Source organism: Pleuronectes platessa, chromosome 3, assembly GCF_947347685.1.
Source record: "Pleuronectes platessa chromosome 3, fPlePla1.1, whole genome shotgun sequence".
Taxonomy (NCBI): domain Eukaryota; kingdom Metazoa; phylum Chordata; class Actinopteri; order Pleuronectiformes; family Pleuronectidae; genus Pleuronectes; species Pleuronectes platessa.
The window spans coordinates 9,387,548-9,415,048 of NC_070628.1; the positions used below are offsets into that span (position 1 = coordinate 9,387,548).

Below are 27,501 nucleotides of genomic sequence, written 5' to 3' on the forward strand. Positions count from 1 at the left end.
TTAATCATGTTTATATTCACGTTAGAGCAGATGTATGGACTTCTACGTGTGCGACTATGTTTCTTCGTCCCGGGGGTCATGAAGTTTAAAACGTTGTCAGTGTTTCTCAGGAGAATCTCCTTCTGTGAAGTCAGGCATCTTGTTTATTTCCTGATTTGTTGAGACTCATGCCAACCTCAGCCTCGGTGTCTGACGCCGTGTTCAATAGGAGTTGGAGAAAGGGAGATTCCCTCCTCTCTTACACTGGCGTGAACAATGCAGAGGCGGGCTGGGGGTGGGGGGGGGGGGGGGACATGCCATGGTGGTATAGACCTGGCCCACCCACACTGTGGCCTGCTGTCCCTCTCGGTTGTTCAACCCCTGAGAGGACAAAGCCGACACAGGGAGCAAGGGGAACTTGGAGGTGGCTGTTGGGGGGTGTACAGCTGTCACTCTATGGGAGACTGGTGGGAGAGACAGAGACACAGACAGAGACACAGACAGGGATGGAGACAGACGGACACAGACAAAGAGAGAGCTTTCCTTTGATGACATTGAGCCCAGTCCTTTCTCCATAGTTGTGTTGGACGATACTGATGTGTCATGTGACTTTACATCAGGTTATAGGGGATGAGAGTGGATTCTGAAACTTTCACATGGAAGCAGTACAAGAGATGATGACAGTACAAGCTGTGGTGCTTGTACAGCAAAAGAAAAACACCTGTTGTCCACACAGTGTTAAATCCACTGAGCAGGTCCAAGAAAATGGCAGATGTCACTTATTCCCATGTCCTCAGTCCTTTGACCACAGTGGTTATTACCTTGTGTTTTCTCCCCTGTCGTCTCTTTGTTGGTTCGTTTATGTCAGCAGCATTACACAAAAACTTCTGAAAAGATTTCGAGGAAACCTTGTTGAGGGGGATGGGACACAATGCAACAACGAATGTTTTGAATTTTGCTGTCTATCCGGAGAAAGGGATGGATCCAGGATTTTTTTTTTTCAGTTTCATTAACATTGCAAGATTATGTCATGGATCTTGATGAAATAAACCGGGCATTTGTAGGGGACTGATATTTCTGAGTGTGAGTAATTTGATAAATATCATGAACTAGTGTTTTTTAAATTGAAACTTAAATGCAACTGTTTTTAAAGTTGACATATAGATAAAATTTTACTTTTTTCAGTTCTGTTTTACAATCAGACAATGCTCCACTCGTCTGTTTGAACCATTTCTCAAAAACCCAACCACTGTTTGGAAGAAGGGAAGTGACTCTTTACAAAAGAAAAATGTGTTGATATATAGTCACAGTGCTCAATGTGTGCCTCAAGAACGATGGAGTACTCGTGTTGTTCAGGTCTTATTTATTAAAAGCTCCATTGTTTTACTCCAGAGCAGAAACCTGAAACAGGGGAAGCTTTTTGTCTCGGCCGTGTTCTTTTGATAATCTTCTATAATCTGTGCTGATTAAACTTCTCCTCGTATCAGCTCAGAACGTGGCCGAGCGCCAGGACACACGTTCTCCTGCAAAGAAACAATCTCATTATCGAAGCTCGTGCATCAGGTTGAAATGTGGAGACGAGAACTGGATTCCTCCTCGAGTGCAGATCGAGTCTCATCAGTCAGAACTTTCTTTATTGAAGTGAGAATAGCGACTTTATAGTTTCAAAACGACAGGCACCCCGTTTTCCAAACTCAATTCTTGCATGTCCCGTATCAACACTTGAGGAATTTGGGGCGAGCAAAAAGCAGACATGATACGTTTCCCATATTTTTAGCCGTGACTGTTGGAAACCCGAGCGTGGTCCAGGGTGGGTGTGCCCGCTGGAGTCTGCTGCTCCCTGTCGCCTCCTCTTACATTCATATGTCCGTCTGTCTGTCTGGAGATGCACAGAAAAGACAGAATGAGGCAGAAACCCAGTCGCAACAAGATGAATGAGTCTCTCCTGTTCTCAGCTCCCAAGAACCAGCAGCAACAAAGTATTACAGCTAGTTTAAAGGTTTAGTGAAACTCAATCTTTTGCTTCAGGGAGGGCTAACAGCAAAACAACAAACAAAAACAACCTTAAGGCGAACAACCTTAACTTACCTACTCAAATTAAAGAAACTAAAAGACAAGTTACTAACCTAACTTCTAATCCCAAACCACCCCTACCAAACCGGGCTGATAAATCAAGCAACAGATCTTAACACATTTCACAAGTTACAATTCTGGCTGGCAGTCTGGCTGGCAGTGCCCAGGGAAGAGACTACAAGAGCCGTCCTCTTAACCTGCAAGCTTGGAGGCTGGAACCAATCAGCTCCCACTCAGTCACCTGCAGCACATCACACACAATCACCACAGCAGAGAGAGAACCACAACATAGTAGATTAGAGCACATACACCGATGTATAGAACATTTCATAAAACCTCAGGGTCATAACAAAGAGGAACTTATTATTTGAACTCATTAAGTAAACAGGTCTTTCTGTTTCTGCCTCATCCTCACATTTCCCAGGTGCTTCATTCCAGCACAGTGCAGTTTTATCAACTCTCATCGTTATCAGTTCCTCCTGATCGTGCTTTTGCTTTTTGGTGACATGTTGCTGGTCCGTGTTGTGCTCGGCTTCAGTTTTGACATGTGGGCTTTGAGGAAGTGGCCCCTTTCCCATCGTGAATCCCCACACTCAACCCCCCAGTGTTTTCATTCTCCCCACTCACGTAGCATAAAGAGCGCAGCCTCATTCTTCCTCACTGAGGCAAAACTGAGCTCAATGCCGGCGTATTGTGTGGACGTGGAGAAGCTCCTCTCTACACTGTTCTATATGTGCCTTTGACAAATGATGCCAGGTTCACCATTCAGGTTTTTCATTTCTGTGACATGGTCTGCATCTCAGCACGTAGCAAATTATTAGTTTAGAATAATAGGATCCAATGCCTGCAGAGCACGTCACTGCTGAACTCAATGTTTCTGAACCGGGGAAGGTCCCTCTTCCCGACAAGTGTCTTGAACAGAGGTAGGTCAACGGGGCGGCTTCCAGTGTGACCAGCTGTGCAGGACTAAAGAGGGACTACCCTCTCTAGCCTCTCTGACTCAAAGAACCCTCTGAGCCTGACCCGTTTCACATCTCCCCTGTCACAGGTCACCAGGCTGGTCTCACCGGAGGATAAGACGTTTAAACCGCTGTGGTTCAAAAATATATATGTTATCCAGGAGAATCCATAATCTTAAATATCTCTGAAGCAGTCAGTATCGCGTCTCTGACCAGACCGGAGCTGACAGTCCGAGGGATTACAGGAGTCATGAGATAGTGTGGATTAAGGACAGGATTGGGCCGATAGTTGTGGATCAGTGACGGGTGATTCTGAGCTGCGGATGATCCATGTTCTGTTCAGATGTGTGTTTCAGGGGTGAGTGAATGGCACCTGAGTAGAGTGCATACCTTCCAACCGTCCGCTTTAATATACTGCTGATTTTTCAAAGTATAAACTTTGGTCAGCTGCAAGCAAACACGCAGATCTTTATTTATCGCGAACATTTTATTCCATTTAAGTTGTAACCACAAAACTATGTGGAAATTAAAGAGATAAATATTAGACACAGATTAAAAGAATCACAAAAATTCAAAAGTAGGAATAAAGTGTGATAAATAATATTATAATCAGACAAAGACATTAATAAGATTCATAAAACCAGCTAACCAGGCTATTGAAAGGTGCAGCTAAAATGATTGTTTACTATTCACTATTAGAAGATGGTGTTGGAGCACCTCTAATAAAGTTACCATATTCAGTGGCTTGGGACATAGAAGCTATGTGGTCACATTAGTTTGTAGGAGGGAAATAATCTGGCAAAAACCAGTCTGTCTCTACTGTCGCTCCTTTGAGATCACTATCAGAGCAGAAAGCAGCTCACACTTCACCGTGTTGGAGTGGGAGAGCGACAGAGCGTGGAGGAGATGAGGCTGAGTGACAAGAGGGGCCGCTCATTAATGAAGGAAAACAAACTCTGACAGACTTTTTCCATAAGCCGACGGTGCACAGAGTGTTCGGTGGAGAATCAGTGGAAACAGGAAGCAAAGTAACTCCTCTTGAATACCTGTGAAGTGAGTTCTAGGGAAGCCCTGGTATTAAGTTATCATGTTTCCCTTCCAGAATTAAAATGCTCTATTAATTCCTTTCATCCTGAAGCAGATTGCACTTTACACGCCTCACTGACTCCTAATAAGAACTAAACAGTTTGGTTTCCTTCTGCAGCAGAGCAGGTCCTTCATATGAGATGTTCAGGCCTTTAAGCTTCCTTTCTCTCTTCAGGTGGAAACAAACTCAAGCCTCAGCCTTTCCGGCTCAACTGGGCCTGGATCTCTCTGGAGCAGGAATACTACCTGGTGGACGAGGACGCCAAATTCCTGGAGGTGACACTAAAGCGCAGAGGATACCTGGGGGAGACCTCCTTCGTCAGTAAGTGTGGAGACATTTAGAACTGAATAAATCTAATTTTTTTATCATCATTATTATTATTATAAACTTGAGTTTTTAGAAATTAATTGAATTAAATGAGTATATTTGTAATAAATGTTTGGATTACCTGACATTATTTCAGGGGAGGTCGCAGAAATATGATTGTATTCAACTTTTTCATCATAACTTTTCCTTATTTTCTAAGGCAGCTGGGATTTCTGTAGCATTTGTGTCACTGCTAAATGTCTATGAAGGATAATGGCACTTTACAACGTGCCCTTATTAAACTGACACTTTTAAAAAAAGAATTGTTGCCCCTAAAACTGTTCCTTTCGACTATATTGTGTAATTTATGTGTAATTTTAAAGGCCACACTTGCTGTAAAACGCCCGTGTCAAGCCACTCAATTAAAAAATCTGTGCAGATTACCTAAAGGCTGCAGGATGTCCTCAGATCACCTCCATGGTTAAACAGAAGAAAACAAAAAATCAACCCAATCTTTTCTTTCCTTGTTTAACTGGAGCTTTGTTTCCTCTCGTCTGTGCGACTGAGCTGTGATTGAGAGCACATGTCGTTCCCAGGAAAGGTCACATGGAAATGTCGCCATGTTGGTGGCTGACACACGCAGGCAACAGATTTATGACCACGCGCGGTTTGTCGCCATGTTCGCTTCTGTCTTTGAAGATGCAAAGGAACAAATAAGGCGAGACAAAACAGACACAGATTTTAACCTTTAAATCTCCTCTGTTCGAGAGGATACAGGTGTAGTCAGTGTGATGTGTGGTTTGATACAACAGGTAGAATCTATAAGCTGCTACTCTCACCTATACAATTAGAAAAGGAAGTGCCAACTAATTATCTTTTGTTTCGTAAATTTCATAATAATTCATGAGTTCAACATATTAAGAATTCAATACGATATCAGCAGAATCAACTTTAGGCATTTGTTCTACTCACATCCAGTTACTGGGTTTCCTGCCTGGCACATTCACCCATTCACACAGCAGGCAGACTGAATTCAATTGCTACCATATAGAAATTTCCTGATAAGGTCAACAAGGTCAAATGAATAAGCCTAAATATTCACTTTAGTAAATCATACTTCACTCAAGGAGATCAAGAAAGAAGGTTTGTTCTGTCGACCCAATTATTTTCAAAAATAACCAAAATTCAAACTCGTATTGAGGTCAACTTTATACTAAAAACTCAATAAAGTAAGTTGAAGCAATTATTTTGTCAGATTTATAATTTTATTAAATATTTAGTTAATTCCAAAATCACATTAAGGTGAACAATTTCCTGTGACAAAAATCATTATTTCCATTATTTGAATATTTGGACATGAATGTGTAAACAGTGCTCTTAGAAATCCCACAGCCACTTAAGTCAGAACCTGAATCTTCTTTTCTTCTTCGTCTCAAACTTATCTTCCTCCGTCTCCCTCAGGTATTGCCACGAAGGACGGCACCGCCAAGAAGGATAAGGACTTCCGTGGTAAGGCTCAGAAACAGGTTCAGTTCAACCCTGGTCAGACCACAGCGACCTGGAGGGTGAAGATCATCACCGACCAGGAGTACGAGATCTCGGAGACCTTCGAGATACAGCTGTCTGACCCGGTCATGGCGGTGCTTGAGTTTCCAAACATTGCCACAGTGGAGATTGTGGATCCTGGAGATGGTGAGAATCTGATGTTTGAGTTGTTTCAAAAGAGGTTTCCTGACCAAAAAATAAACTTGAGTAGATCTTAACACTTTTTATCTGTTTGTCGTCCAAAACAGAGTCGACGGTGTTTATTCCTCAAGCAGAGTTTAAGATTGAGGAGGATATTGGGGAGCTGCTGGTACCAGTGAGACGCTCAGGAGACGCCAGCCAGGAACTCATGGTTGTTTGTTTCACTCAGCAAGGTGAGGTGAACCTGAAGGAAGAGATAAGGGACCAATATGATGTCACATTCTATGATTAAATCATAAAAACCTGCATTAAGGAGAATGAGTTTCTCCATTTTTGATAGCTACTGTTTCAATGTCTAATGACCCAGTATCATCTCTATTCCCATATTTCCTCAGCCACGGCCACCGGCACCATGCCCAGCACTGTCTTGTCCTACTCCGATTACATCACGCGGCCCGAGGACCACACCAGCGTGCTGCGGTTCGACAAAGACGAGCGGGAGAAGCTCTGTCGCATCATCATCATCGACGACTCGCTGTATGAGGAGGAGGAGAGCTTCAACATCAGCCTCAGCATGCCCATGAGCGGCCAGGTGGGCGCCAGCTTCCCATCCGCCAGGGTCACCATCTTGGCAGACAGTGATGATGGTGAGTAGAGGCGCACACGATAGATAGCTGGATAGATAGATAGATAGATAGATGGATGGATGGATGGATGGATGGATGGATGGATGGATGGATGGATGGATGGATGGATGGATGGATGGATAGATAGATAGATAGATAGATAGATAGATAGATAGATAGATAGATAGATAGATAGATAGATAGATAGATTGATAGATTTATAGATGATAGATAGATAGATAGATAGATAGATAGATAGATAGATAGATAGATAGATAGAAAGATAGATAGATAGATAGATAGATAGATAGATAGATAGATAGATAGATAGATAGATAGATAGATAGATAGATAGATAGATAGATACACAGCTATTTGCAGCAGACAGATGGATGGATGGAAGGATAAATGATAAATGGAACGAAGGAGGGGCAGATAGAGTTCTAAAGTTATTTCAGTTTTGGTCTTTGTTTTGGATTCAGGTACTTATGGAATTATGAGGTCTGGGACACATGGCGTCATCTGCTGTTGTTACGCTCTTTGCCCACATTGTCATTTTGGTATCTGCACATTATTAATAGAATCAGCAGCGTAACCACAGCTCCCAAAAACAAAAGCCCTCCTGGACACTGGACACTTACGTCAAAGGCTTGACTGTATTTTCAGCTCCATTAACTTTTCCAATGGCTCAGACGATAACTCCTCTGTTTACACACTCTGCTTCAGTCATCCACCACACTCTGTCTGCGTCAGTCTGTCTGTCCGGCTGAGTGTTAGAAACACCATGACAATAGGCAGGTATTGAGATGGAGAACGGCGGCCTCTGGGAACGTTGGACCACATCTGCACAGCTGACAGATAAAAGGGATTTGAACCTCGCCGTGTTCCTGGAGCGACCCCCGTCCTAATTGGCATTCAGGGGAGCTCAGGGGGAAACACAGGGCATCCCTTTGTCTGCGGGGACCAAAAGGCAGGTGGTGGAGAAAGAGGGACTATTGTGCAGGGAATCCAAATGACTGGCATGTTTTTGCGCTCTTCCTCTGTTTGATGGTATTCACCACGATGCTGCTAAAGATATACGACTACCTGCATTGCCACTTTCAACCTGAGAAGGAATGCTGTGTTTTTATTCCTCCTCTCTTAACAATATTGACAAACTGTAGCCCCTCAAATTCTGACATTCCTTTAGGTCCTTCTCGTTTCTCTTTCTTTCGCCAGTTTTATTTTGTTTTCCTCACATTTCCTCCACCTTTTCACCGAAGCTAATTTCCTGCACTTGCCTCTCGTAGTGACAGGACCTCCCGCAGAACAAGCATCCCTCCCATGCAATTTGGAGCAGAAGCACAATTGACATTTTATGTATAAATAATCAGCGTGCATTCCCAGACATGTAATGAGACAAGAGACGACTCCTCAGTGTAAACCTCTATTGTGATGCTACTTCTTGGTGGGTCCTGAAGTAACACCCCCATCATAAATCGGGTTCTCTGTGTGTGTGTGTGTGTGTGTGTGTGTGTGTGTGTGTGTGTGTGTGTTTGTGTGTATCTCTGTGTACAACCATCTGCCTGTCTGAGTAAACTTGGGGTCTGGAGTCTCGCCAACATCGGGCCTCTTTTGTTACTGTATTTGTCCTCCTCTTCCTCCCGCTGATCTTTAAGGTTGCCATGTTGGCTCTACTTTCCCCTCCACTCAACCCCTCTGATACTAAGTAGCTGTCTTGGAGGGTGAATGACATTGAACGTTTGCCAGAAAATCCTTCCCTCAGCATCAGTTGTCTGTCGCCCTGTCAGTCATCTTCTAAATCAATCTGCTAAAGATCCGCCACTGCTGCTCAAGCACTAATACCGAGAGTACTAAAGCTTAAATATAACGTTACAACACCACAGGAGTGATAAAGTAAACAAAAGTACACAGTAAAGTCAGTTAAACGGGAATATCCATCTAAAGTTTTCAAATATTAGCTTATATTGCTACAATAGCAATTAACTATATTTCAATGGTAAGTTGAATATTCACCTCCTCCAGCAAGTTATTAAGAGAGCATTTATTAATAAGACATGATTTATAAGGGGTTTCAGTATTGCAACTAATTGTTTTATTAGTGGTTAATGAATGATTTATGCTAATGCTTTGACAATTAGTTAAAAGTCATTAAAGTTGACAAACTTCGGGGATGCCAGCTTTTGAAACATTCTGACGCCTATACAATAATAATCTTAAACTTAACAGCTGATCTATAAAGCATTAGTAAACAATTTGCTGGAAATAAATAACAACGACTTTGGTAACAAAGATGACACAGCAGATTTCTCTGTTCTTCTTTATTGCCCTTTTCCCCCCCTCACCATTTACAGCCTGGGCCCAAATCTGCAGCTCTATCAGCTCGGTCTTTAAGACCACTGGCTGGAAAGAGTGTGATGAAAACAAACTTTATTCCTTAGTGAAGAGAGACGAATTGACAGTGAGTTCCAGGGGTCCGAATTCTTGCCCTCTCCCTTTGCAAAGTGGAAGGTTGCCCCTGCCTCGGTCTCCGTCCCTGCCAACCCCCACTCCTCTTTCTCCATAGTGCTTATCTGCTGCTCTATCTGTAGAACTTCCTGTGGCTCATGCATCATCCTGAGTGCACACAGACACACACACACACACACACACACACACAACGACACACACACACTAACACAAGCACACACAAGCACACACCTTAATGTTCAGGTTCATCTCAGCCCTTTGGCGTTGAGTTGAGATGGAGCGGTCTGGACTCAGATGAGATGGGGTGATGGGAGAGTCAGGTGGAAGGAGGACAGGATAGGAGGGATGACAGCTCTCTTCCTGTGCCGACTCAGAGATGAAGGAGGTTGCTCGGCTCAGTCAATCTGAGCTCGATCACAAAGATACAAAACATGTTGATCTACTGAGGAACCAACCAAGTTGCATGTTGGTTAACAGTTTTTGAAGCTCTGCCCGTCCATGTCTCATCTTTTATTCATATCCCACAGAGCCCTCGCTGTACTTTGGGGAACCAGAGTATATTGTGGACGAGAGTTCAGGCTACGTCGAGGTGAAGGTTTGGAGGACAGGGACTGATCTGTCCAAGACGGCCACTGTCACTGTGCGCTCCAGAAAGAGTGAACCCGTCTCTGCAGAAGGTGAAGTCAGCCGCACTTTGACAAACACAACACTCACCCAGTTAAGTGCATTTCCTCGTTAATCAACAACCTTCCTCTCTATCTCCGTCCCACAGCTGGACTCGACTACGTCGGCATTAGTCGCAACCTCGACTTCGCCCCCGGAGTGACGATGCAGACGTTCAGAGTGACCATCCTGGACGACCTGGGTCAGCCGGAGCTGGAGGGGCCCGAGACCTTTGACCTGGTGTTGAGGATGCCCATGAATGCCGTGCTAGGAGAACCAAGCAAGACCACCATCACCATCAATGATAGCGTCACTGACTGTAAGTGTCAAATACACAAATCCGCAAGTTGGTTATCCCCCTATTTAGCAGCATTATTTAAGCAGTAAGTACACACAAGAACATTGTTATAAATGTGTTATACATTTGTTTTTATGTAATAATACATTACTCATCAGTTTTCTCTTATTCCTTTATAAATAACAGATTACAAGACATGTACATATTGAATAGTTTCTATATTTATACAATCATTAACTAGTGTCTTTACAAATTTCCTTATATCTGCTAACAATAATGCTGCGTGTGCTTAGAGAGTAATATATAGTAATTCATTTGTCCAAATGTCCATCACTATAGATGCTCTTGTAACAAACTGATTATTGTCCTTGCAGTGCCGAAGGTTCAGTTTAAAGAAGGCAGCTACAAGGTGGATGAGTCTGACAGTGAGGTAAAAGCCATAGTGTACCGCAGTGGAGACATCAGCCTGGTGTCCACGGTGCGCTGCTACACCCGCCAGGGCTCTGCTCAGGTCATGATGGACTACAGTGAGAGGCCCAACACCGATGCATCCATCATCACCTTCCAACCAGGTGAGACTCGCCTCCTCTCCAGCTTTCTAATCTGTTCCATCGCAGCACTTCACTGACACTGTTGACAATCGTCCTCCAGGTGAGACAGAGAAGCCGTGTGTGGTCAGCCTGATGGACGACTCCGTCCACGAGGAGGACGAGGAGTTCCGCCTGGTCCTGGGATCTCCGAAGAGCAAGTCTCCGTACGGAGCCTCTGTCGGGGAGCAGAAGGAGGCGCTGGTCACAGTCACAGATGAGAAAGACAGTGAGTGGTTTACGTATTTAAGATTCCCAGAAACAAGCACACCACTCGTGTTGTTCTTCTGTTTCATGATATTTTCAGTTCATATTAGTGAAAGGTTTTGTGATTAACCTGATATCGATGGTGGTTTCCTCGTCCAGAGCCCATCATCCGTTTCTCTGAGATCAAGTTCAGTATTCGTGAACCCCAGGTCAAAGGAGATGTGGCGATAGTGAAGATTCCTATCCTGCGTCTCGGAGACACATCCAAGGTCTCAGTAGTGAGGGTGCACACCAAAGACGGCTCTGCGACCTCTGGGGAGGACTACAACCCGCTCTCAGAGGGTAAGAACCCGGTTCAGGGCCTTCTGTCCCAATTTTATGTTGGAGATTTGATCTTTTGGCTCGTTCCTCACTCCTTTGTCTGGGTTTCTAAGATGTTGAGTTCAAGGAGGGTGAGAAGGAACACTTTGTGGAGATCGAGATCCTCTACGACGGTCAGAGAGAGATGAGAGAGGCCTTCGTCGTGCACATGAAGCCTGACGACAACATGGTGGCTGAAGTACAGGTGAGACAATGGCACACACACAATCAGACACACACACACAATCAGATATAAATCCTCAAAGCCTGCGTGTGCACATGTACAGTGCTGTACATCTACACACGTGAGCGTGCGCCCTGTCATGTCAGCCCCATGTTTAAATAGCCAGGCAGCAGCTGGCATTGCTGTCAGCAAGCCTGAACCACAGAGCTATATAAAAAGCTTGTCCGGTTGGAATGAGATGCTGAGGGGAATGTCCCAGCAGAGCCAAACAGTAGACGAACCTATAAACAGAATCGTGATATTCTAACCCTGTACTCCACATCAGGCAGGTACTGCTCACGTGACAGAAATAGCTTTGTCTCTGGCTAAATTGTCCTGAGCTTTTATGGTAGAAGACAAAAAAATGGCTAATTTGCATCCAAAACAGTCCCCATAATCAAAGAGTTTTCATCTTAATCTGAACCAGGAGAGACTTGTAGATAATCGTGCTTGTGTTTTTTGGTCATATCTCAATCAACACACAGACCAGAAGGGCTTTGTGCAGGAGGAATCTAAATTTAAAGTTGATCAGACCCATGACCTATGAGTTACGACCCTGTAAGACGATCATGCAGCCGCAGCATCACGTATGCTGTATGTGTGAAATGCCATCAAATTGTGTGGGACAGCTCAGAGTTAATATTGCATGTTCAATTGGCTGTTAAATGCACAATGTACTGAAAGGTAATTGCTTTTACATACTGGCTGCCAAGATGGTATAGTTAGTAACCATCAAACTTTTGATTTGTTGGAGGGGGAATATCAAGACCAGCCTCTCGTCTTTGGTAAAATTACTTTCTGACTTGTTAAATTATATTTTGTGAGTTACAGTATGCAGGTAAAAATGATTCATAAAAGACTACACAGTCCCAGAATCAGCATAAGAATCTATTTAGCTCATCCTTTGACCTTGGATCAGAACAAAACTGTAACCTCACCAGTAGAGGTCACAGCTTCATTTAAAATGTTGGCCAGTTTTTAAAGTGGACAGCCTGCTAACTTTCTTGTCCTCGCCAGATGAACAAAGCCATCGTCTACATTGAGGAGATGGACAGTGTAGCAGACGTCACCTTCCCTGCAGTGCCCCAGGTGGTCTCCCTGCTCATGTACGATGACACCGTGAAAACCAAAGACAAGCCCCAGCCACAAAACGGATACCCTGTTGTCTGCGTGACGGTGAGTGGGAGGCTGCTGCTTCACTTTCTGTTCATCGTTTAGAAAATACAGAACTTGAATGGTTGTTTATCTGTTTTTCTTCTCCTCTGTCAGGCCTGCAACCCTAAGTACAACGACTTTGACAAAACGGGCTCCATCTGCTCTTCGGAGAACATCAACGACACCCTCACCCAGTACCGCTGGCTGGTCAGCGCTCCCACCGGCTCCGATGGGGTGACCAGCCCCATGAGGGAGGTGGACACCAACACTTTCTTCACCAACACCAAGTCCATCACCTTGGATTCAATCTACTTCCAAGCCGGCTCCAGGGTTCAGTGTGCGGCGAGAGCCTTCAACGCCAACGGAGACGCAGGCCTGGAGCTGTCCAGTCCCATAGCTGTGATCAGCAAGGAGGAGGGTGAGCGGACCGCAGAGGAGACTCTGGTGAGGAGTGTTGTGCTGATATGGAGATGATTGGTTTAACCGACTTTAACTCTTTGCAGGTATGTGTCAACCTCGTGTCCAAGGGACTGTCGGAGCCGAACCTTTCTCTGCTAAGATCCGTTACACCGGCCCAGACGACCCAGACTTCCCCAACCTCATCAAACTGACTGTCAACATGCCTCACATGGATGGTGAGCTTTCAACATACGATCATTATTATTTATTAATCTGAAGTAAACCTTGATAATAACAAGCTTCCTGCTTCTCGACAGGCATGTTGCCGGTGATCTCCACACGGCCTATGTCCAACTTCGAGCTCACCCTGAGCCCGGACGGCACACGTGTGGGAAACCACCGCTGCTCCAACCTACTGGACTTCAATGAGATCCAAACGGGCCACGGCTTCATCACCGACGCCACAAAGAACCCGGAGATCATCGGCGAGACTTCCCCCTACCAGTACAGCAACATCATGCGCTCGGCCAACTCTCTGCGCTTCTACAGGAACCTCAACCTGGAGGCCTGCCTCTGGGAGTTCACCAGCTACTACGACATGTCCGAGCTCCTGAATGACTGCGGAGGCTCCATCGGCACAGATGGACAGGTAGGAAATACATAGAGGAAAAACCGCCTTTACAAAGGGCAAAGTAAACCCATGTACATTTTCCATGCACATAGAACACTGTAGTTATTTCTTAAATTTTTACAGGAAGTCTGTTATATGTATTTTATTATCTTAACTTTATGCCATTGTTGTTTTTTCTACTACCAATTGCTTCATTAGTCTCTAAACCTGAAATCTGACTTAGAATTGCATTTGATTGGTTTGAAAGGTGATGTATAAATAAAGTTTGATACATTGATTGATTAAACACAGCAGAGGACACAATCCATATACTGTATATATAGACTGCTGTACAAAAATGAAGCTAAAATATCTTGGATACGGGCGGCACCATCTTGTGCTTTTGAAGTCATTTGGAGCCGGTGTCGCGGCGCCGCCCAAATACACACTCTACCAATTGTGAGTCAGTCTCAGCTGTCAATCATGATGTTTCACCCTGTTTCTTATAACATCAAATAACTAATTTAAACCAAACTTGTTAAGGAAAAATGAAAACACTTAGAACTACCTAGAATGGCCATCTTTGAGGAAAATCTATTTCATGAGCACTGACTTAGTTCTTAGTGTGGCCCATGTCTATGTGTCTATGATAAAAACACAGCTTTCTTCCCTCTTGTTCAGGTGCTGAACCTCGTCCAGTCCTACGTCACCCTGCGTGTCCCACTCTACGTGTCCTACGTCTTCCACTCTCCCGTGGCTGTGGGAGGCTGGCAGCATTTCGACCTGCAGTCCGAGCTCAAACTCACCTTCGTGTACGATACGGCTATTCTGTGGCAGGACGGCATCGGCAGCCCTCCTGAGTCTGAGCTGCAAGGTGCGTCCTCCCCTAGGAACCATGCGGCTCCCGGTTGCTGGGACAGAAAACTGACATTTGTCAAACTATCCTCTCTGTTCTCATAGGAGCCATGTACCCCACCAGCATGCGGATAAACGAGGAGGGCCGTCTGGTTGTCCACTTCAAGACCGAGGCTCGCTTCAGGGGACAGTTTGTGATGTCTCATCCAGGTAGAGTGCTGCTGACATGCACACACACACACACCAAGACACACACATCCATCAAGACATCCACCCACACCCTAAACCTATTCTGTGGGGTCATTCTATACAAGCAGCCACATATTGGATTACCCTGTGGCCCACGTCCCCTCTTCATCTATTCCTGGAGTTCCACATTGGGGGTCCTTCCTGTGTTTAAGTGCCAGAGGTCATTTCAGTAAATGTCAAAATCCCCCGGCAGCGTTTACAGTTAGGAAGCAAGTGGCACAAACAATACATAAAAGGTCTCTCTATAAATACAAAAAAAAGATGAACACAACTTTAACGGAGCGTTGAAGATTTATGACGGTGTATACGCTTGTTTTCAGGGACCAGCGTGTCCTCCATGGTGATGTGCGCCGACCACCCCGGGCTGACGTTCACACTCGGCCTCGTCCGGACGGAGCCCACCTACAACCAGCCCATGCAGCAGTGGAGCTTCGTCTCAGACTTTGCTGTGAGTCGTCGCTGAGGAAGCAGAATCCCAATGTAAAGCAGACCTCACACACTTAACCCCAAGCACTAACATCGTTCCCCTGTGACGTGTTGTGTAGGTGCGAGATTACTCTGGAACCTACACGGTGAAGATGACCCCCTGCATCGCCTCCCCCAACGGAGAGTTCAGCATCCCTCCTGTCTGCCACCCAAGAGAGCCTCTGACCTTTGACATGGACATTCGCTTCCAGCAGGTTCGTCTGGACATCCTAACATAAATCCCCCCCCCCCCCATTATATATTTCTTTGCCATTAGTGAGAGCACCGTTTTTTTATGAGGACACTGCAAAAACGCCACCTTCACAATAATTTAAACTTTCAAATAAGTTGAATATGCTTTTATTGTTTCTCGGGTTAGTCGGCAAGTTGGAAATATCAAGATACCTCAAAACTAATTGGAATATAGTTCAGAAAACCAAGGTTATATTATCTTGCATCCAATGGTTTTATAATGACACAAACACATCTACGACACTAGAAGGGCACAAGGGAAAGGGCTCATCTCATTATGAAAGGATAAGAAAGTTAAAGAAAATTAAAAGAAAAATCCTGGATTCACCCCTTTGTTGTCCCATGTCCCGTCTCTCCACCATTGCTTATTGCTGTTTATTTCCTAAACGCTGAACTGTCGTGTGTTCCAGGTGAGCGACCCGGTTGCGGCAGAGTTCAGCCTCAACACTCAGATGTTCCTGTTGTCCAAGAAGGAGTTGTGGTTGTCCGATGGCTCCCTGGGCTTCGGAGAGGGGACTGATGCTGCTTTCTCAGACGGTACGACAACACTGCCACCCAGGGGCCTTAAGTCAAATTACAGCTCATGACATCGAGGGAATCCCAGATTGTAGTCCCTCTTACCATTCCACCTGTTATTTTGCTTCAGGCTCAATGATCTACGGCCGTGTGATGGTGGACCCGGTCCAGAATCTGGGCGACTCGTTCTCCTGCAGCATCGAGAAGGTTTTCCTCTGCACAGGAGCAGACGGTTACGTTCCCAAATACAACCCAACCAACAAGGAGTACGGCTGCCTGGCCGACGCTTCTACTCTGCTCTACAGATTCAAGATTCTGGTAAGATGGGAAAGGACAAGACTTTGGGTTGTGTTGTTGAGGCCAAACGAGCTGGATCTCATTCCTGATTTGTGTGTGTGTTGCTCTGCAGGACAAAGCCCAGCCGGACACTCAAGCTTCAGCGTTTGGAGATGTCGCTTTTAAGGCCACACTGGCCCAGGACACAGCTGGAGCTATGTCTTTAGTCCGACAGCCGGGGTCAGACGGATTCACGCTCTCATCATCTCCACTTTTCCAGGTCTTTGAATACTTACGATATTCATGAGTTTCATATTAACACGTAGACATAGAAGGATCCAGCTGAACTATCTCTCTTCCCCAGGTGGCTGCCGGTCGAGAATGGTTCATCCACACTATCTACACCGTCCGCTCCAAAGAAAACGCCAACCGCAACATTGGCAAGCGCAGTGTGGAGTACCTCCATCACAGCGTGTCCTCCGCTGAGCAGCCCCACACTCGCCACCGCCGCGCCGCCCCCACCCTCTCCAACCCCAACGTGGCCCAGGACATCGGTGTCGACAAAAACCGTGGCACCAACATCCAGCACATCTCTCTGGACCGGGCGGACCGCATGGTGGTCAGCCAGCGCCAGCCCTGGTCCCCAAACCGCGACGCTCTCCTGGAGCGCCCCCTGCTGGAGAGCTCTGGTAGGGAGCCGGCCGACTCCTCCACCCTTCCCATGTTGGTGGGGCTCATCGGCCTTGTCCTGCTCATCTGCCTCATCGCCACCGTCGTCATTCTGCTGCTGCGACGCAAGAGGCGGGAAAAGAGCAGCCAGTTCCCGCCCTACGCCACCTCAAGTTCTTCTGCGTACGGGGGCCACAGCCAGGGCCCAGCAGGCATGTGGAGCAGCTCAGACAGCTCTGAGGTCTAGAGGTGGACCACCTGAAGCAACCACCTGCTATTTAAAAATAAAAGACTATTGTAGTCTCCCTCACCAATGTGCCTTCAATGCCCAACTCTCGTAGCACTGAGGAGCCAAGAACAACCAGGTGGACGGCACAGTACGTGTGTGTGGCCCACGCACAGAGGAAGCACCAGTGTTCTTACTGATCTCTGATGGTGGTTAGTTCTCGCTGTAATGTATTATAGGTTATTGCCTATTCTGAATTCATGGATGTATGTAGAGGCCTTTAAAATATTCCCCAGTTTACCGGTTGCAAAGTGCATGAAAATCCCAATTTACTGAATGCAATTATTTACCAAGTAAAAGGCAACCATTAAGTGAAACATTTTCTATGTTCCTCCTTTAAAAAGAATTAGTTTATCAAGTTTTTTTTTATTATTACTGTGATTCACTTTGTTCATTTATTTGTTTTGTCTAGAGCAAAAGCAGATTGAATGTTAGTTGACCTTAAAGAATGATAATGTGATAAATGATTGTTAATATTGCTGTTGTGTCTGTTGTGCTTCGAGAAGCCTTCAGTACACCAGCCCACCGCTGACTTAACTATATCACCATGGTGTCACCGAAAGGGATATTTAAATGTCGTCTTTTGTCTTGAGAATGCAGATTATAAAACATTTTTTCAGGTTAATGTGGCTGAAGTCGGATGCAAAAACAATCTGTGTACATTTCACAGCAGGACTAAAAGGTATTACAACCTGGTGAAACTTGAAGAATCATGAACTCTACTTATTTCTAGTTTGTCAGTCAAGTTCGGAGACAAAACAAGTGCAGTATCAAACATTATGAATATTCCTCTACAGTATATTTGAATGTGCCAATTGTTAGTAGAATTTTATGGCTTTTTTATTTTGTGTCAGTTTCTAGTGTTTGGATGTTTGTACACTTCAACTGCCAAATATAAATGTCCTTTTTTTTGGAATTGGTGTTTTATTTAATATAGTGCACACACTTTTTTTAAAAAGGGGGAGGTTTATTTTTGATGTTTCAAAAGACATTTTCTACTTCACATAGGAAGATAAAAGAACAAATGTTTTTCTTAAAAAAAAAAAAGGTACATATCGTTTGAAGCAATGGAATGTAGTACAACCAACAGGCATAAATACATTTATTTCAATGAAGTACTTGTAAAAAAAAAAAGGACTAGCAAACAAAAACTAAACCAGCACAGCTGCAGTGTTCAGGGCCAGTGACGACGAGGCCGGCTTGTAGAGGAGCACTTCCTAAAAACCTAAAAAACGACCAGATCAGTCCGTCGGGGTGTTTAACACAGTACCTGCTAAACAAACACAGACACTAGAACTAACAGTACTGGAGCTGGCTACGCTCTCAAATTCTGATCCCGCTGCTCGTCAACAGCTTCACAACTTGAGCTTCTTCCTGCGTCCGCGACCGTCGGGGGTTCCCTCTGACTTTCGTTTAACAGCCTGGAAGAAGAGGAGACAAAGAGGAAAGATAAATGAGCAGGAATTGAGTTTCGTGCAACGGTAGTGGTGTGATAAGTTTGGAGGAAGTCAGGAGAGTTACTATGAAGAGTGACACAGTCGGCATATAAAGCAGATCACAGGACTTTCAGAATTTGTTTTGTTTAGCTAATTTAAGTGTAATCCAAAGATACTTTTACACATTCAATTAACCAGAAGGAGCAGAAAGAGGAAAAACGCATACATCTCCCATAATCCTGTTCTATTTCCTGATTGTATTAATGTTTCTGCCCTGAGTTTTTTTTTTGGTTGATTCCAATTAAAACATCAACTTCTTTTTTTATTCTGAAAGGCAAAGTTCTTGTACATGTGATAAGAAAACATTTGACTCAAATCAAGGTATTAAAAATATGTTAATAAAATCACTTTGGTATTGTACCAGGACCAAGCTGTCAAACTGGCATCAGTATCGATTCATTGAAAACATCCCCTAGCACCAGATTAATATTGTTTAGAATTTTAACTATTTTAGCAGAAAGGACAAACCAGTTTGTTTTCCTTGTGTTAATTAACTTTGGACTCATGACTTACTGATGCACCCTTTGGACCTCGTTTCTTCTTCTCCGCCTTCTCCCTCTCTTCCAGCTCCATGTTCTCTCTCTCTATCAGCGTAATTAGGGTGTTGCATCGTCTCTGAAGCTCCTGTACAACAAAATTTACAAAAGCACAATTTTAATCATTAAGTAAATAATAATATATCGTATAAATACAGGACAAATGGTGCAATGAAGCCAAAATTCACCATGGCGGTCCTGGACTTGAGGAACCAGTCGAAGCGGAACTGAGGAGAGTTGCGGATGCACTGGCGCAGCTCATCGTACACACTCTCCTTGTCGAAGCCCAGCTTGTGGAGCATACAGATGAGGAAGCGGTCCTCTTCCTCCGTGTAGTTCTTGCCTTTGTTGGTGCCGTAGGAAATACGGAGCTGATGGAAGGGAGCCTTGTAGCGACCAATCTAAGGGAGGAGATGGGAACACGTTGAGGCACCATTAATTAACCAAGAACCGAGGATAATGTGATTAAGAGACAGTTAAGGGATAAGAGGGAGATCTAGAGTTGAAGACTTTAACCAGATCAAAGTCATTTGTTTAAACCACAAGTGAACAGTCAGCTACCTTTGAGTCGAGTGCTTTCTTGATGCTAATCCTTCTCTGAATCCTGGCCTCTCCTCTCTCGATCTGGGCCATGATCTTCTCGATGTCCTGCAGCTCATTGCAGCGCTCCCAGAAAACAGCTGGAGGAACAAGCCAATATTAAATCTAAATCATGCATCTACCCACAATTTTAGGTGTAAGACAGTCATAGTCGGTTTTGCTTTTAGATTTGGTTTTGCTTTCCAGGCAGAAGAGGACAGTTCGATTTTTTACCAGAATATTCCATCACTTCTTCGGGGGTTTTCCCCTCCACTTCTCTGGCGATGTTCTCGATATCATCTCTTCCCCACTTCTCGTTGGCTTTGATGAACTGGTTGAAGTCACGTTTGTTCCAAATAGTAAATCCCTGCAAAGATGGTACACATAATCACAGTGTGCACACAAACAAGGTTTTGGATTTGCAGTACACCAGTCAAAAATTGAAACCATTGATTGATAAAGATTCCGTACCTGTTGCAGCAGGTTCTCCTTCTCCTCCAGTTCCTCCTCTGTGAGAGCCTCGGCCTCGTCAATCTTAGCCTGCTCCTCTTTCTGCGCCTGAGCAGAGTTTGGCACTTCCGGGTTCCGGGGAACCTAAGACGACAAGGCCACAGAATGACTTAGAGACATTTCTAAAGACATTAAAAGCAAACCCACTCTTGTCTGGAATATATCTGTACCTTGTAGCCTATGGTCTTCCTATAAAAGAGAATTTCCTTTTCAAGAAGCTCAAAGAGACGAGGGGGGAAGAACTGGAAGTCCTGGACATTTGGCTGCTTGGGAGGACGAGGAGCCTGGGAAATCGAGTCAAATAGACAAATGTTAGTCCACAAACCGGATTACAAACCACCCATCATAAGTACGCAGACATTACACATCCTTTCTTATATTTTGTTATCCTCGGGGTGTTTGAACGATGATCAGTCCATACCTTGGGTGCTTTGGGTTCACTGACACGCAGGGCTTCTCTAAAGTAGGCATCCACAGCGTAATTGGCTTTCCTCTCTCTCTTGGGCGGCTCGATCCAGTTGTTAATGACCTGAATGAAGACAAACGAAGGAAATAAGGTAATGTCTCGAGGGTTCCTGTCGCTGGAATGAGAAATAGACGGATTACTGATGTTGTTGGTTTCTTTACCTTTTTCTTCTCTCTATAGTCCTCTCCTTCAAATTTGTACACGCTGCTGTTCTCTGTGTCCATGGTGAAGTTTCTCAGGGTACTCTCACCCAGAGACGACATCTTCTCTTTCATCTCCATGGTCTAGTATATGACAAGATCAGAGTTTTCAGTTTAAATTACATGCGAGAAAAAGCATTAATTAGGAACTTCTGATCAGGAGATTGACTGTTTTGCTCACCTTTCTTTCACCTCTCTCGAGGATTTCATCAATGTCCTCATCTGTGATCTCACTATCTTTGGAAGCGAACACGTGTGTGGCACCGTGACGGATGATGGACAGCATCTCATCCTTGCCCAGCTTGTTTGCGTTCGGATCCACGAGTCTTCCTGTAAAACAAAGAAACCCCCAAAACAATCACTTACACAAACCTCCCATCTTATTTTATTTACAATCTAAAAAAGTCTCTACCGATGAGAAACGCGAATTCTTGATTATTATTCTGAATTTCGATAAAATCTGCTTGTTCAAGTATGACAGGTTCAATCTGCTCTCTCTCTCATAGCACATGAGGATGTTAAAACTTGAAATCATAGCTCAGCTGATGAGGATTTACCTTGCTGGATGACAATGGAGTCCAGCCGCAGTTTCATCTCGGCCCTCTCTACGATCCTCTCCTCCACTGTGTTTTCGGTGATGAAACGAAAGACGCGAACCTGCTTCTGCTGACCAATCCTGTGAGCTCGGTCCTGAAATGAGAAGATCAAATGAATTATGTTATCCCGAGTCAGAAACCAAGCGGGTTCCGGTATCCGTCCCCAAACTACTTCAAAGTACGAACCATGGCCTGCAGGTCGACTTGAGGGTTCCAGTCCGAGTCGTAGAGGATGACGACGTCGGCTGTTGCCAGGTTGATCCCCAACCCACCGGCCCTGGTGCTCAACATGAAGATGAACTTAGGGCTGTCGGGCTCATTGAATGCGTTGATAGAGATCTGAAAACAAGCAAAGATGCTAGAAGCTTGAGTGTCTCATATTGCACTCAGTACACACACTCACTTCATCTAAATCTAATCTCAAAGACCCTGACTTGTAACATAATTCGAGAAAGTGAGCTTCTTACCTGTCTTTCCTCGTGCGGCGTCTGACCATCCAAGCGGCAGTATGAATAGTTCCTCCACATGCAGTAATCCTCCAAGATGTCCAGCACCCTGGTCATCTGACTGAAGATGAGCACACGGGAACCTGGGGAAATGGATAATGGTTGTAAGTTAAATGTACAGAAGAGTTTAATTACGTCTTGGTATGTTTAAATATTGACTATGCCAAGAATATTCCTTTCGTTATATTATGACTGCCCTGCACATTCTGCACATCTGTGTTCACAATATATGAACAGTTTTTAAATGAAATGCTGATTCAGAAAGAGGAGGACATTCCAGTGATAATCCACATACCCTGCTTCTTCATCTTGGGTAGCAGCTTCTCCAGCACCACCATCTTCCCGCTGTTCACGGCCAGATGCAGGTCAGTTGTGTACGGAGGACCTGGCTCAGCTCCGTCAAACAGGTACGGGTGGTTGCAACATTTTCTGAGCTGCATGAGAACGTTCAGCAGGCGCATCTTGTCCGTCTTACCCGCTGAGTTCAGAATGTCAATGTCCTTCATCAGAATCTTTGTGTACCTGATGGGTTGCAACACAGGTCCATATTACATTACCTACGTTAAAGATGGAGGGGGGCGGGGATATGCTTTGGGCTAGATTTTAAACATGTAAAGGTCAACTGCTTACCACTCTCGCTGCATCTTGCTCAGGCCCACGTACATCTTGATCTCTTTTTTTGGGAGCAAGGTTTTTTCCACGTCAGCTTTAATACGACGGAGCAAGAAAGGGCGTAGGACCTACACAAAAGAAAAACAGCGGCTTTAAAAAGCTACAATCCACACCAGAATAATACATTTAGAATGAATTTGAAAGAACAATTCAGCTAAAAGTTGTCATCGAGGCAATTCAATACATACAGTGTGAAGACGTTCAACCAACTTCGTGTCACCCAAGCAGTTGTTTGTGTCAAACCAGGAGTCAAAGTCCTATAAACATAAATAAACATGTGAAAGATTAGTACCACTGGGGAAAACACTGTTCTAATAATCAGACTTGAAGTGAGGAGGTTATGTTTTATCAGGTCTCACCTCTGCTGAGTTAAACACGTCAGGCAGCAGGAAGTTGAGCAGAGCCCATAGCTCGTGGAGGTTATTTTGAAGGGGGGTACCAGTCAGCAGTAAACGATTGGTGGTCTTGAATTCTCGTACAATTTCTGATAGCTGTTGGGGAAAAAACAAAGCTTTACCTTTCCTGGACTACCCTGCTACATTAAATGTAAAAGAAAAGTGGTTGCGAAACATGTGAATATCTGTTCTATTGTCGGACCTTTGATTTCTCATTCTTGATCCTGTGGGCTTCGTCGATAACGAGGTACCTCCAGTTGAACTTCTTGAACACCGCCTTTTCAATGATGAGCATCTCGTAGGATGTGACGCACACGTCCCACTCTCCTGGCAGCAGCACATCTCTGATCAAAGCATTCTGAGAACAAGGCAAACATGTTCAGCATTTTACTTTCTTGACCTGTGACAGTAACCTAGAATTTACAATGCTAATTCGGCTTATTGTCCTTGGCCATCTTGAGCACAGTTTTCGGATTATCACTTCCACATTACAGAGTTATTTTTCCATTTGTGAAGCTAAAGTTTAGTGCAGCCATCAGTGACAGATTAACCACCTGAAAAAGAATCTTGTGCATTCTGTTGACAACTAAAGCATCTCCTCAGTTCTCTTTCTCACATCAACAGATACTCACGTTGACTCTCACAGCAGAAGAAAGGAAATGATCACATGAACTTAAGGTTTTTCTATTAAAGATCCAAGCCGTGAATGTAATTTACCCAAATTTCACATCAGCAATGATAGTAACAATACCCCCAAACCAGACACCAAAATTGAGATGCTGAAAATGGTTATTTTGTACAAACTGAAGCAACTATGCTAAAATGTGGCTTGACCGACTTTGATCCATCTAATACGAAGCATTACAGACTGAAACACACACAAAAAAAAAAAAATATATATATATTTTCTGTTGAATAAGCCCAACAATCAGACGCAGCCTACCCTCTGCTCTCTGTCTCCAATCAGGCAGACTGCACGAAGAGAAGGCACCCATCGCTTGAACTCGTTCATCCAGTTGTATAAGGTGGACTTGGGCACCAGCACCATGTGGGGACCCGGGATGCTTCTGTAGTGCTTCATGTAACCCAGGAGGGCGATGGTCTGTAGAGTTTTACCCAAACCCTAAAAAACAGCAGAGCGAGAGAGGGTGTGAGGCGGGACAATACATGGAAAACCTAAATATATACATGCTAATGTAAAAGTGATGCTTTGGACCGCAAGAGAGCCACTCACCATTTCATCAGCGAGGATGCCATTGATGCCGTTTTCATACAAAGAGATGAGCCAGTTCAGGCCACGGACCTGATAGTCCCTCATTTTTCCAGCTTTGACATCTAGATGTGGGATAAAAACATAAATAATGATCACTTTTGCATTAGGGTGGGCTAACTGACAATTTGATATCGAGATCTTTGGGATGTCAACAATCCACTATGCATTTTAAACGTAGGAAATGTGACATTTTATGACATTAACACTCCTTCTATCCAAATAATGTGGATCCAAGCTCTGTTCTCAAAGCAAGGAATGATTGTTTACTTACAGACAATTCGACATGAGCTAGCAGCATGGCAGATAAGTAGCTTGTGCATGCAGGCCATTGGCTGTGCACAGTCAATTATTTCTCAAAGCAAGTAATCTGTTAACTTTGTCAGTCACGATTTAAGGCTCCAATCAGGCTCCAGATCATAATTCCCCAAAACATGGGAGCAACGTGCACATCCAGTTGGGTATTTTGAATGAGTGCTAGATCAACAAAACTCCATTGAACATTAAGCTCCCATTAATGGATTTATTTGCCAGTGATATTTCGAACACAACGCTCCTTCTCAGACTTCTAATAGATACAGTCACTATCTGATGGTAAATAAAAGACTTCCCACAACTACTTCACAAAGTATCTTCCGCTCATGCTCAGATAAAAAAAAGGTAATTGCTTACAAGAGGGAGAATCGTCAAAGCGAGCGCAGACATTGGTCGTCTTGGTGCTTTCGCTCAGAAGCTCCTCGTCCTCCTCCTGCTCCGTCCGACGGTGCCGGTTGCTGTCAATCACAGACAATCTTTCCAAATCATAAAAGAGCGGACTCTATTTAGAATTAAACTTCTACAGTAGGAGGTTATAAACTCACTCTCCAGCAGTCAGCAAGTTTTGCTTTTCATCCTTCTTTATGCGAGGACGTCCTGGTTTCATCTTCAGCGGAGAGGTAGGGGTCTTCTGTGCGGCTGGTTGGATGAAATGAGCAAACAACTCTGTTTGCTTCAACAGGTACTCAAATCTGTTGGTCCGGTCCGTTAGCTACAAACACACAGGGGGAAAATTGTCTTTAACTTATTTATCTGAGAACAGGGAGTTCTGGCGTGCGATGTGAGCTACAGGGCCACTTACCACTTTCTCCTCGTAGCCTGGAGCCACGGCTGAGGAAGATGGTGCATCTGCTCCATCTGCACCGGCATCTGAGGAGGACTCTTTACCAGCATCTGAAGAGTCAGACTTCTCCTGAGCAGGAAGAACACGAGAAGACCATTTTATTGTTTAGATATCTTTTAAATTAAGATTCACCCCCAGACAACAGCAGACAGGAATATGGTCAATACAGTAAAGACACTTAATTAATACTATTCACTCAGAGACTACCAGCATTGACTTCTTTTAGATTAGTTTGACGATGTGAGACGTGTTATATCTGTACAGAGGATAATATCTTAACTCTTCTTAAGATAAGATATACCTTTATAAATCCCAAAGTAAAAACCTGTACCAGATCTTGCTCTAAAGGTATGACAACAAAGAATAATAAAATAAAAGTACGAGAGATATAAAAATATCAAATGATAATAAAGAGACCATTACCTAGTTACGTAATAAAATAAAATGAACTAGATCAAAATCGGAATAGAGATAATGTATTGAGCATTCAATAATAAAAAAGAAGTTGGCACATATAGGACATGTTAATGAAAGAGTAATACAGCACGTGCTGTAGAGTAGTAATCCAAGTTGTTTTTAAAGAGTTAACGTATTAATATGTTCTGTGAATCATTTATATTGATCTTATCTAAGATATCGATGTGCGCAAATGAGAACTCGAGCTGTTTATGTTTCTGTTAATTTGTTGATCCTCTTCACAACAACGGCAGCGGAAGTCTAGTGACAGACCGGGGAGCTCTGAGGCAGCATCTGAAAACAAAGACCCTGATGGGACCGCGCTGAGCCCCGAGCTGCTGCTGCGGCTCTCCTCTGTTCTAATGCTTCCCCAAAGAGCCGCAGCATCACGGTCACTACGATCCGACCTTCGAGTGACTCTGGTCCGGTGGTAGACAAAAACAAACGCCGCGACCATCACTGGGAAGCTAACGGGGCTAGGCTAGCAGCGTGATACCTTATGAAACGGCCCGGCCTCACCACTGCTGCTGCTCCGAGCTGTGACGTTAGCTTCAGCACCGGGGAGAGCTAATGCTAGCACCGCCAGCTAACCGACTAACTAGCTAACACAGCTCGCATTCACGTTGAAACTGAAAGTTTCACGAAGCCGAATTTAACAGACAGATGGGGGTCAAACTTTAGACTCATTCCGGGGGGATAGTGAGAAATGTCTCCGGTGTTGAGAGGAGACTCTCCGGGTATTCACCGTCTTTACCTCCGCTCCTCCGGCTTCTTTAACTTCAGGGAGCTCTTCCCGCGGCAGCACGAAGTTTTCGCTTTCGGACATTTTCAGACGAATTTGCCCTTTGGTCAGGGTCTATGGTCCGTTATCAGCTGCCCGGTGTCGTCCCGTGTGGAAGCCGCTGAAGATACTCCGAACTATGTCTCGGTAAACGAGAAGAATCCTGTTGTTTTTAATGAAAAGACTCCGCAGCGTCTCAGGAGCCGCAGCCTCGCTAGCAAAGGTTTCTTTCGGCACCCGCGCTCTCAGCCCGCTAATGTTATCCGGTGCGTGCGCGCTATCGCGAGACTCGGGGATGCTAGCTTCAGGACCGTGGGAAACCTTTCTATGTAGCCTTTTAAGAGATCTTACCATAGACTGTATCTTATATGTTTGTTATGCCATTCACTCCAGAGATTTTAATGTGAATAAATAAATGAAGTAGACTTCATAAAAGATGAGATAAAATTCTTATTTCATTTCAACTTATATTTTCTTTTGTTTAAATGTGTATACTTAAAGCACATTTCTCGAATGATTCATATCTATGCTTTGGTTTAAATTATGAGTGCTTGACTTTAACTTGTTATCAAATATTATAACAATGTAGTATTGGTAAATATACTCAGGGCTTCATAAAGGATG

General features: G+C 44.3%; 2 protein-coding genes across 3 annotated transcripts in view; one reads left to right on the forward strand and one right to left on the reverse strand.

Moving 5' to 3' along the window:
* frem3 (Fras1 related extracellular matrix 3) overlaps positions 1 to 18,171 on the forward strand; it is a 30,548-nt gene extending 12,377 nt beyond the window's left edge. The window contains exons 3-24 of the mRNA XM_053418783.1: positions 4,273 to 4,419; positions 5,866 to 6,096; positions 6,198 to 6,323; positions 6,486 to 6,737; positions 9,713 to 9,862; positions 9,958 to 10,167; positions 10,521 to 10,718; positions 10,798 to 10,962; positions 11,100 to 11,282; positions 11,375 to 11,505; positions 12,541 to 12,699; positions 12,793 to 13,096; positions 13,182 to 13,313; positions 13,395 to 13,726; positions 14,369 to 14,561; positions 14,648 to 14,752; positions 15,112 to 15,239; positions 15,337 to 15,471; positions 15,919 to 16,045; positions 16,155 to 16,342; positions 16,434 to 16,580; positions 16,665 to 18,171. Coding sequence (XP_053274758.1) covers positions 4,273 to 4,419; positions 5,866 to 6,096; positions 6,198 to 6,323; positions 6,486 to 6,737; positions 9,713 to 9,862; positions 9,958 to 10,167; positions 10,521 to 10,718; positions 10,798 to 10,962; positions 11,100 to 11,282; positions 11,375 to 11,505; positions 12,541 to 12,699; positions 12,793 to 13,096; positions 13,182 to 13,313; positions 13,395 to 13,726; positions 14,369 to 14,561; positions 14,648 to 14,752; positions 15,112 to 15,239; positions 15,337 to 15,471; positions 15,919 to 16,045; positions 16,155 to 16,342; positions 16,434 to 16,580; positions 16,665 to 17,216 — 4,295 coding nt within the window. The 3' untranslated portion in view covers positions 17,217 to 18,171. The remainder of the gene's footprint in view (positions 1 to 4,272; positions 4,420 to 5,865; positions 6,097 to 6,197; positions 6,324 to 6,485; positions 6,738 to 9,712; positions 9,863 to 9,957; positions 10,168 to 10,520; positions 10,719 to 10,797; positions 10,963 to 11,099; positions 11,283 to 11,374; positions 11,506 to 12,540; positions 12,700 to 12,792; positions 13,097 to 13,181; positions 13,314 to 13,394; positions 13,727 to 14,368; positions 14,562 to 14,647; positions 14,753 to 15,111; positions 15,240 to 15,336; positions 15,472 to 15,918; positions 16,046 to 16,154; positions 16,343 to 16,433; positions 16,581 to 16,664) is intronic.
* Positions 18,172 to 18,201: 30 nt separating this feature from the next.
* Positions 18,202 to 27,143, reverse strand: smarca5 (SWI/SNF related, matrix associated, actin dependent regulator of chromatin, subfamily a, member 5). Of its 2 annotated transcripts, none has more exons than XM_053418785.1 (24): positions 26,851 to 27,143; positions 25,599 to 25,709; positions 25,342 to 25,508; positions 25,154 to 25,254; positions 24,446 to 24,546; positions 24,155 to 24,334; positions 23,414 to 23,569; positions 23,176 to 23,307; positions 23,005 to 23,073; positions 22,775 to 22,884; positions 22,440 to 22,666; positions 22,106 to 22,227; positions 21,825 to 21,977; positions 21,600 to 21,732; positions 21,224 to 21,372; positions 21,004 to 21,126; positions 20,798 to 20,905; positions 20,547 to 20,660; positions 20,338 to 20,460; positions 20,101 to 20,233; positions 19,849 to 19,967; positions 19,476 to 19,688; positions 19,265 to 19,375; positions 18,202 to 18,676 (listed from the first exon to the last, which is right to left on the reverse strand). In XM_053418785.1, the coding sequence occupies exons 1-24, from the start codon at positions 26,920 to 26,922 to the stop codon at positions 18,611 to 18,613; spliced, it is 3,093 nt and encodes a 1,030-aa protein (XP_053274760.1). In that variant the 5' UTR covers positions 26,923 to 27,143; the 3' UTR covers positions 18,202 to 18,610. The 2 variants fall into 2 exon arrangements, with proteins under 2 accessions (XP_053274760.1, XP_053274759.1); XM_053418784.1 differs by having other exon boundaries at positions 25,154 to 25,272.
* Between the last annotated feature and the right edge of the window lie 358 nt (positions 27,144 to 27,501).